Genomic DNA, 10,710 nt, shown 5'->3' with positions numbered 1-10,710 from the left:
GAGAGAGAGAGAGAGAGAGAGAGAGAGAGAGAGAGAGAGAGAGAGAATATACAAACTGATGGCATTGGCTACAAACCTAACTCAAATTTCACAAGAAAAACTAACAGTATATCACGAATTCAATATATTTCCACTTTATCTCTCCTACTTCGAAGCCTCAGCACCTTGTTTGATCTCTCTGCTGAAGTCCGAGCAGCATCCTCCTTATGGCAAAATAGAAAACAAACCAATCAATCCAAATCCAACCCATATACTGAAAGAACCTCTGGACTAGTCGTAGTTTGAGTCTGACGAGCTTGCGACTCAAAGTTCATATAAAGAAGGATGATCAAAACCCGTGATTTAATTAAAGGAAGTAATCAGGGGTTGGTCTTTTGGAAGGAACCCCTCTTGATTCCTGCAAAAACTTAACATCTTTAACAGTTGAGTTATCATTGCAAGGAAAGAGAGATTAATAACTAAAAGATGGATACAGACATGTGGGACCGCTTCAAAAACACGAAATTGCTTGTTCAGGTTTTCGTCCAGCTCGAGGATAGCAGCCACATTGCCGCATCTGGCATAATAGGAAGAGAAAAATCATCCAAAAGATCAAATTGAGAATATTAAGTGGATTTGTATTGCTTGTTGTTGCCATATTGGTAACTCCCATATAAATTACTATTGGTGATTAGACATCCCCCACTAGTTCTGGTCAATCCACAGTCCATGCGAATCCATTGTTTGGACAATTCAAATTTGTTAGGCTGTTTAAACTCAGGGTACCGAAACCCAAGCCTCCTACATTTTTTTTATAGTTTTGTTACTTAATTGAAATATTGTTGCTTCAGACAATTCAAATAACTTTACTTTTTAAAGATATAATCCATGTAGGGGATACTAGACTGAGTAGACTCACGAAAAATGTTGTTTTCTTTATGTGAATAAAAGTATGTGGAATTCTGCACATGTAAATAGAAAGTGGATGTACAACCAGAGAATGACGTGTGCCTGTTTCTTTCTCATTCGCAGGTTAAAGTTCGAATTGTTAAAGTTAAAAGCAATCTCTGTAGGTAACACAAAATGAGATACAAGTCTTCTCTAGGGGGGAAATAATGGGAACTACCTAGAATTGCTTAGTTCTGCGTTTAATGCTCATTGATGAAAACATAACACTGTATCAAGAGGAGCATGTTATATTTTAAATTCATGCTCTCCGGTAAAAAATAGAAAGCTTTCTGCGTAGCATGAATGGCTTTGGTCTATATCAAGTAAAAGTGAAGTGTCTTATATACAATGCACCAAATACACCTGATGCACTGGTGCAACTATATGATACAGATAGAACATGCTATAGTTACTATCGTATCAGATGAGAACATGACTCTTGACTTCAACCAGCTGTCAATTAGCATATCTACTCAAACGAGTCAATTTTTTTATGAGCAACCTACAGATTTTAGGATATTGTAACCAAAGTTAACTACTTGACAAGTACCTGTAACAGTAATTTGGTGCCGACCAGACAGTTACAATCTGGTTATTGAACATCCATTTGTATCCCTCCATTACTAGTTGATGTGCACGACATATGTAATCAATATTATTTGAGTGGTTGAAAGAGGTAGTCACACTCCCACCAAACAAATATCCCGCACCTCTAGGACTCAACCCCCAGCCATCAACCACATCTTCGGGATCTGACCATAGTAAGTCGCACATGGGTCCATCATGAGGCACTTCTTGCTTCCGATCTATTGATCTAATCTGTTAAATTCATAAATTCCCATCTTTTTAGTGGAAGGATTAAACGAGTGAGAACATGAAGAAAAGGAACACAAATAACCTGATCTAATGATGTGATGGCTGGGGATAGACCTCCATGGACACTAAAAATCTTGTTCTCGATGAGTGCCGATAGACTATGGCATCAACATAACAAACATATACTTTTCAGACGGAGAGAAAACACGCCCAAAAAAAAGACATAAAAATGAAAATGATGGACAATACCTTAAATAATCAAATATATCTGTGCAATATCTCCATACACTGACAGAGCCATATTTCCGCAGACACTCATCGTAGAATCCATATACCTGAATGTTATAAGGAAGTCAGTTAGATGGGTGTGAAGAGTCGTGATAAGTTGTGCTAACAACCAACCTGTGTGATTTGCCGGCTCTCGTGATTTCCTCGTATTAGAGTTATACAGTCTGGGTACCTGACCTAAACAAAAGAATGGGTTGAGTTACCAAAACAAAACAACGAAGCGAGGGGGAAAAAACGAAATAACTATCACAGAAAGAAAAAGGATCGGAACATTAATGTCCAAAAATCAACAAATGAATGAAATGCACACTTTAGGCAGGAAGTACTGCTCAGAAATTTGAGTCAATGGAAGATGACTTCAATTAAGAAGTTTTTGAATGAGAAAATACTTCGATGATGTTAAAACTTGATAATATAGCAATCTAGATTACATAAACAGGTCAATGTGTTAGGCTGTTAGCAACATAATCGAAAAGAGTCTTACCTTCAAAGCTAGCAGAAGTAGAAATGTTTCAACAGAATAAAATCCTCTATCAACAAAATCCCCTAGAAACAAGTAATTTGTCTTTGGACAATCACCTCCCACTTTGAATAACCCCTTCATGTCATAGAACTGACCATGTATATCTCCACATATCTGGGAAGACACGATCAATGTTTGTTAGCAATCAGAATAATACTAGATTCTAATTAAAACTTCAAGCTTTGAGATAAGACCTCTAGAAAGGATGATAAATCATCCCGCCATTACTTTTAGTTTCCAATAAACTGTGCACACTATTGTTTATTGTTTTAAACAGAAAATAGGAAGATGCCACTTGCACTATATTAAATGCGGGAAAAGAAGCACACTCTAATTACTAACCCAATACACACAATGAAGAACCAAAGAAAGGTCAAGGATATGTTTAGGTGAAAACTATTACAGTACACTTATGCTCTTTCCACAAACTCCGAATGTGTCATTATCCTTAATCTACACAATTTCAAAACCTCACAACCAACTTTAAGTCGAATCACTTGGCCATTGAAAAGAATACTGAAATGTCAGCGTTACTAGCATGGCAACTGCTATAAAGATACTGATAGTGAACCTCCATTGCAAGGGTCAGCACTACTATAGACAACAGTCAGTACTATACTCAGGATAAATTGCTATGCCCTTAAAACATATTTATATGTTGCACTTAAAGGTCATAGGAAATGATGAACACAATAGTGGATAGACTAGTGATTTGAGATACTTGGATCCATCAGAATCCTAATGTGCAAGCAGTTATGCATTTATCTGACTAGAATACAATAAGGGTTCACAGACAATCGTGTGAACCTGATGGCTCTTATAAATGCAAAATTTTGAGATTATACACCAGAGGTTAGGAATTTACTCAAAAATTGACAGTCAAACCTGTCACTCAATTAAATTTCTTAACTCCATAGGAAAAACCTAAGTTTAGAATCTTTATAAATGAATGTATCTAAACATGACCCTAAATTTTAAAGTCCAAACACAACAGCATACAATGTCAATCCTAATTATGTGTCCTTGCATGTTCTGGATAATAGATCAGAATAATGAAGGTGTGGACAACATCGAAGTTAGAATTTGTACAACCGAAGTTTCAAGGGTTGAAAATGCACAAACATATGTATTTTTCAAACTTCATGAGTAGAACAATAAAGATAGGTGCAAGTCTAATTTCCTTGTTTTTACAAATAGACCTTGAATACATCTGAGAAAACAAATAACACAGAATGGATTTTTATGCTACAAGAAATCTCTATAATGCGGGATTGTATTATTGAGGTAAAATACAGAATATCCACTTACCATATGCTTCCTAAAAATTATGTGTATTTATATGTATTACTATTATGTCATGACAGCAAAGACAATAAACTCTCTATGGTCAGCGTGAAGCCTTAATACAACAATATGTCAGTTACTCATTGACCTGAACTCAGCTATAGGCTTCCAACCCATCAAACCCCTTCACTTCAATGCAAAAAGTGATCAGCGCACGTAGTAGTGATTCTTATTGTGTGCATGTTTAAAACTCTCAATTTCTGAACTCAATGATCCCCCATTAAGCAGTAAGTAATCTCCAGTTAGCAAAGCTTATCCTTTTTCCCCCAGTTGCTCAATGAATGGAGCATCTACAGGAGATCACAATAGCCAACCCGGGCCCACAAACTAAGAAAACTTACACAACTCTACCCCAAGACTCTGTAAATTTAAACAGCAAAACAGTACAAAGTCGTCCCCAAACTAAAACCCTAACAGTAAACAAACAAACTTGAGACGAACAACACTTAAACAAATAAAATAGAGCAAAACAAGACATGGGCATTGATCAAAATATGATAAAAATGACAAATTTAGGGTTTTGGGGAGAGGGTTCTTACGGTAACGGGAGCGTCGACTCTCTGAACGTTGCTCTCCTCCACTAGAATCTCCATGGCCTTGAGGCACAGAGCTTTGGCCTCGGATTCCTTCAAGGGCTCGCATCGCTTCAGCTGCTCGATTTGCCGGTCCAAATCCGACATTGCTCCCTCGAGATTGAGCGGGCGAGCGACCGAGCGACCGAGCAAAGGCTCTCGGCTTTTTGGAAGAGGATCTTTTTTCCCTCTTTCTTCCCCTTCTTCTTCTTATTTTTGCTGATTATTTTCGATATATTGTTGTTCATTAACGGGTCGGGTCGGGTCGGGTCCTATGTCTGAAGTGACACCCAAATAGTGCTAAGAGGCATTTGCTTTACTTTTAGGGGGGGTTAGTCACCTAGAACTTAAAATTAGAACTGGGATAATCTGTGGGATAAAATTTTAAGGTGTTAGTCACATAGAACTAAACCTAGAACAAAATTTTAAGGTGTTAGTCACATAGAACTAAAACTAGAATAAAATTTTACAGTGTTAGTCAAGCAGAACTTTAACAAAACTAGAATTGGGATAATTGTACAAAATTATCCTACTTTTTTTATTTTTCTATACAAAAATGAGAGTTCTAGTCTCTCAAATTATTCCAAGTTTTAGCTTGGAACTATGTGGTAAAAAACTAGAACTCGTATTTATTTTGTTATTTTTTATTTTTTTTCTTTACTTATTTCCTATTATGGTTATCACCATCATTAGACCATCATCATAATAATAATTGTCAATATCTTATAGTCTAACCAAAAGTTATTTAATAGTAACGAACATTCTTGTAAGCAATTATCAATTAATAATAGTAAGTTTAAAATACATAAATAGTATTTATATCTTCAAAATGCATAAATATATACTTCATGATTATAAAAATTTATCCCACGTTATTTTATCAAAATATCCTGCTTCACAAAATTGTTCCTAGTTATCCCACTAGCGAAATATTATTCCACTTTAACAATTATCCCATTTTGCATGAAAATGTCTCAATTGACTAACACCCCCTTATGGGTTTTGTTAACTAGTGCCCCCAAAGGAGCACTTGGTAAAAATCATTAATTAGTCCCTCAACTAACTCCATTAATCTTGTTATTAGAAAAATTCACAGTTAAAATTGATGATATAATAAATGCATTGAACAAATTATATATTGACAAAAAGTCCAAGCTCAAATAGTAGAATGAATCATATTATTTTATAGAAAAAATTAAAATAATAATATTTAGATTTATAAACTAAAATATTTAAATTAAATTTTATAATTGAAGTAAGCACAAATAATAGAATTAAAATTCACTTGAGAACAAATTTAGCACAAATATAGAATTAAATTTCACTTGAGAACAAATTTTTGCTTACTCATGCCCTCAAACTAAGGGTTTTTTTTTTAAATTACTATTATTATTATTATGATTATTATTATTTGGAGTCTTTAGGATCTCAGATATAAAAACTTAGTCAAAGAAGATGGGCTTAAGTGGGACTCGAACCCAATAATCTCACAACCGTTTAAAAATGATCTGGTGTATGTTAGTTGCATTCGAGGATATCCTCGCCAAAGTACGAATCTGTTAAGTTATTGTGATATTGGAGGAGGAAATATTATTTTGTGTATAATTCAAATTGAATATAGTTCAGTTTGTTACTTGAGCTCGGACAATTTTGTCAATATATAATTTATTCAATGCATTAGTTATCTCATCAATTTTAACCATAAAATTTTCTAATTATATCAAGGCTAGTGGAGTTAGTTGAGACGCTAATTGATGATTCTTAACTAGGGGCACTTGTTAACAAAACCCTTCTTTTTTAAACGTAAAGAGATTTTGATCTCAACAAAATAAAAAGGATGAGAACTTGGCTTTATACTTTTAAAAAGGACGAGAACTTTGGAGAATGGTATTATGGGTTAATATTGTTTCCAATGTTGTGCCTCCTATTGGCATTTTTCTTTAAACTTTTCTAGTAGTATTTTAATTTCTGTTGTTTCTTCAGGTGATCATTGTTCATTGTGACATATATGATTAAATACTATGACGTTTCTCGATGCTATATAGTATAGCCTCGGACAATCATGGCATGTTTTTAAAATACTCCGGCTGCCGGTCACCTGCCGCCGCTGTTGCTTTATAAATAATAACTATAAATTATATTTTCAAAACATGTTTGAAAAAAAAAACACCATGGCATGGTGTTTTTCTAAAAAACACAACAAAAACAAACACCTCGATTACCAAACACACCCTAAGGCCCCGTTTGGTAAAGGGTTAATGAAGAGGGGTTAAAGAGAAGGATTAATGTACTTAGCCCATTTGATAATCCGAATGACTAAATTATTAACCCGTTAAATAAGTTTTATTTTAGCCATTATGATCAGTTTTAGTGTTTGGGAATAACAATGATTTTGACTATTTTCTTTATAATTAGAAGGGTTAACTCTTATTCCATCTAAATAGGAGTATTAGTAAACCCCTCATTTTGAGGGGTTAACTCATTTTAACCCCTCTAGAGGGGTTAACTTAACCCTTCTATATTTTTTATGTTTGGCAAATTATGAAGGGTTAACTCACTTTAACCCTTATATAGATTTGTTGTGTTTGGTAGGTTAAGAAGGGGTTAAGTCTCCTTAACCCCTCACTTAACCCTTTGCCAAACGGTACCTAAGGGAGCAACTACTATGCAATATTTCTATCCATCTGCCTCTTCGCATTCACTTATTATAATTTTAGGAAAATTTTAATTAAGAATTAGAATTAGACATATGATTGGCAGTTAACCAAATAACCATTTAATACCATCTTCCTATAATTGCGGTAGAGTGCAAATGTTGGGAGAAGCAAAATATGATTTCCTTGTATTTCTTTAAAAAGTTATAGGAAAATTTTTAAGAAGTCAAAAAATACAAATTTTCTTTTTTTTTACTTTGTTTGTTTGGTTCAAAACAAGAAAATAGCCCATAACTTTATAGAAAATGGGTATGGGACGGGTTTTGTTGATTAAATAAGGAAGGTGTCAGATTTCTGTTGATTTCCTCTTATTTTGAGAGGAAATTGCTTTTTGTAAAATTTGGTAGTTTTTGATATTTTATAGAAAATATTTCTATAATATTTTGAGAGGAAATTGCTTTTTGTAAAATTTGGTAGTTTTTGATATTTTATAGAAAATATTTCTATAAATTTTTTGTTGAACGGTAGTTTTTGATATTTTATAGAAAATATTTCTATAAATTTTTTGTTGAACCAAACACAATTTACAGAAAACTTTTAATTACAAAATTACCATTGTCAGATATTTTAAGAAAAGTTTTCTTAAAAAGTGTGTAACCAAATAACCCCTAAGAGTGTGTTCGGGGAGTTTTTTTTTTTTTTTTTGTCAAACTACCTTTTAAGCTAACTTTTTTATTTCTATCTATTTGGTAAAATGTCAAATAAGATAGCTTATAAGTCATATTTTCAAAAGCTGGTATAGCCTAGCTTTAAAAAAACTAGCTTCAAAGCTCGCCTAAAAACTAGGTTTGACCAAGTAAATTACTCTTCTACTTAAACAATTTTTATAGTATTTTTATCAAAAAAGTCAAAAGCAATTAAAATTTAGTATAACTAATAAGCTTTAAAAAATATGCCTTCCCAAACACGTTTAAATCTCAGTTGAGTAGTCTTTGATTAACCCTTCGGAATGAGTCTTGACATAATCTGACGGTTACAAGATTGATTCTAGAGACTCCATCATTGATGAGAATGTAGTCTAAGAAGTCTCTAAGCTTTACCCTTTTTTTTTTGGATAACCTACTAACTTTCTATTTTTGACAATGAAATTTATAAGTCAACAAAAAAACTTAGGGGGGTTATTCATTGGGACATTTGGGGGGATAATGGGATAATTTTGGGGATTCTATTTCATAGTGTTATTCATTGGGATAATGTAACAAGGATAATAACTTTTTGTGTTATTGGTTTTTTGTAACACTAGAGAGACAATTTTACCACTTGGGATAAAATTACCTCACTCATATACAAAACTTTTGTCCCAATAGTAAAAATTTACCCCACCCTCCATATTGGAACAATTTTGTTCCACATTGAAGGCAATTGGGATAAATTTCAAACCTTTTTGTATTACTTAAACTAATACATGCTAATTATATTATAAATATATGACATAATATATAAAATATAAAGTAATAATATATTCAATATATTATATTATATTATCATGTAATAAAATAAAATATTACTATAGTTTAATTTATTTTATGATATTTATTATATATTATTATGGAATATCACATACTATATTATATAATATTAATTAGTAATTATAGTATAACATATTATATTTTTGTATAAATAACATATATTATTATATAATATTTTAATAACATATATTAATATTACATTGATAATATTATATAATATATTATTATATAATATATTAATATATTAATAACATATATTAATAATATTATATAATATATTATATAAAATATTATTATACTTATTATATATATGACATACTATTATAATATAATATAATAATTATTAAAAAAATATCACATTGAATAAAGTAAAATATTATAATATTTTATACAGTACATTATATCCTACGATACTATATTATAATATATTAAATTAAATAATATGTTATTAATGTATTATATTAAATATATTTTTCATATATATATCAATTATTATATAATGTAGCATACTACTATAATGTAATATAATATAATAATTAATAATATTAATTAGTAATTATAGCATAACATATTATATTTTTATATAAATAAAATAATATATTATATTAAATATATTGATCTTATATTATATTTTAATAAGGTGCCACATCATCAATTATCCCACATGAATTATCAAATCGAAGGCTCAAATTGTCTCATTATCCCACTTTATCCTACTTTACCCCACTCAAAATATCCCAAAGGGATAAAATTATTCTATTAGAATAATTTTTCCACTTGGCCCCAATTTGTCCCAACCAATAACCCCACTTAGGGGCTTCTCCGAATAAAGGAATAAAACTTAAGCGTTCAATTGTTAAAAAAAAAAGTTTATGGCTTTTAAGAAGAGAGGGGCAAAACTTAGGAGCTTTTTGTCAAAAATATAACGTTGGAAGGCTTCGTAGGAAAAGAGAGTAAAACTTAGGGCCCGTTTGGATAATGGAAGTATTAGAAGTAAGAAGTAGGTTATAGAAGTAACTTTCAAATCTATAAAGTAGGAAGTAGTGGAAATAGCATTTTTTTTGTTTCATATTCTTTTAGAAGTAATGGAAGTAGAACTTCTTCCTCTTCATTTACTTTTTTTGTTTGGATAACATTTGAAAATATTATTAGGAAGTAATTTTATTAATAAAAAGTTGTTAGAAGTAACTAATAAAGGAAATATTAATAAAAAAATTATTTATGTTATAATTAATATGCATTTCAACTACTTCCGAGCTACTTCTGAGTATTGAGGATTGGAAAAATATTTTGGAAGTAAGGATGACACGTAAGCGCCATATAAGCATTTAGGGAAGTATTGGAAGTAAGTTTTTCAGAGAACCAAACACACTTTTTTGCTTGGAAGTAGCAGAAGTAGCCTCTACTTCTTTTACTTCAGCTACTTCACAATTACTTCCGTGCAAATAAACAGGCCCTTAGATGAAGGCTTCGCAGAAAAAGAGGGTAAAACTTAGAGGTTACTTTAAACTATGTTCTCCATTGCTACTATCAACTTAGAGTGTCGGCTCTTATGCCTTTTTTTTATTTTTTAGAATATTGAAAAAGATAAATGTTACAAAGAAGCCCACTTTGAGTAACTCAGACGGTAGAGAGATTCCAATATGACACCCATAGTCTTGGATTCAATTCCGGACTAGGTTTATCAAACAAAAAATATTATGAAGAATATATTGTGGTTAAGTCATATTTCTTTTCGAATTTGAATTTGAAAGAATAAACATCCATGCACTTATTTAGCAATCTGACTTTTCCTTATTTTTCTCTTTCTCTATTTCTTAACAGATAAAATAAACAGGATATTGGAGAGGAGGTATTAATGACTAAGATCAAACAGTCAGTTGTATCCAAAGTAGGATAGGTTCGGTTCAGTACTAAAGAGGGGCCGTTTCCTTCCCTGACTTTATGTCTGGTTTTTGAATTGGGGTGTTGATCAATCTGCACATGTAGAAACTCGTAAGAGGGCGGGGATTAGTTCCCCTGTTGTACCTCCAACGATCAAGTTAGTTGATGAACTT

General features: G+C 31.9%; 1 protein-coding gene across 2 annotated transcripts; it reads right to left on the bottom strand.

Moving 5' to 3' along the window:
- Nucleotides 7-4,719, bottom strand: LOC109846814 (serine/threonine-protein phosphatase PP-X isozyme 2-like). 2 transcript variants are annotated; one of them, XM_020416059.1, is made up of 8 exons: nucleotides 4,438-4,715; nucleotides 2,516-2,668; nucleotides 2,146-2,208; nucleotides 1,993-2,078; nucleotides 1,826-1,901; nucleotides 1,478-1,746; nucleotides 478-556; nucleotides 7-397 (listed from the first exon to the last, which is right to left on the bottom strand). In XM_020416059.1, exons 1-8 carry the CDS (start codon nucleotides 4,576-4,578, stop codon nucleotides 347-349), a joined length of 918 nt encoding a protein of 305 aa, XP_020271648.1. In that variant the 5' UTR covers nucleotides 4,579-4,715; the 3' UTR covers nucleotides 7-346. The 2 variants fall into 2 exon arrangements, with proteins under 2 accessions (XP_020271648.1, XP_020271654.1); XM_020416065.1 differs by lacking the exon at nucleotides 2,516-2,668 and having other exon boundaries at nucleotides 4,438-4,719.

Source organism: Asparagus officinalis, chromosome 1 (genome assembly GCF_001876935.1).
Source record: "Asparagus officinalis chromosome 1, Aspof.V1, whole genome shotgun sequence".
Lineage (NCBI taxonomy): Eukaryota > Viridiplantae > Streptophyta > Magnoliopsida > Asparagales > Asparagaceae > Asparagus > Asparagus officinalis.
This window is presented reverse-complemented; position numbering and strand designations above follow the sequence as displayed.

Bases quoted from the DNA above. Each gene is read 5' to 3' on its own strand.
- LOC109846814 (XM_020416059.1), bottom strand. From the start codon at position 4,578: ATGTCGGATTTGGACCGGCAAATCGAGCAGCTGAAGCGATGCGAGCCC. The intron at 2,669-4,437 runs GTAAGAACCCTC...GTGTCTTCCCAG, and splicing joins GAGTCGACGCTCCCGTTACC to ATATGTGGAGATATACATGG. The intron at 1,902-1,992 runs GTATTGTCCATC...TTGATGCCATAG, and splicing joins GATATATTTGATTATTTAAG to TCTATCGGCACTCATCGAGA.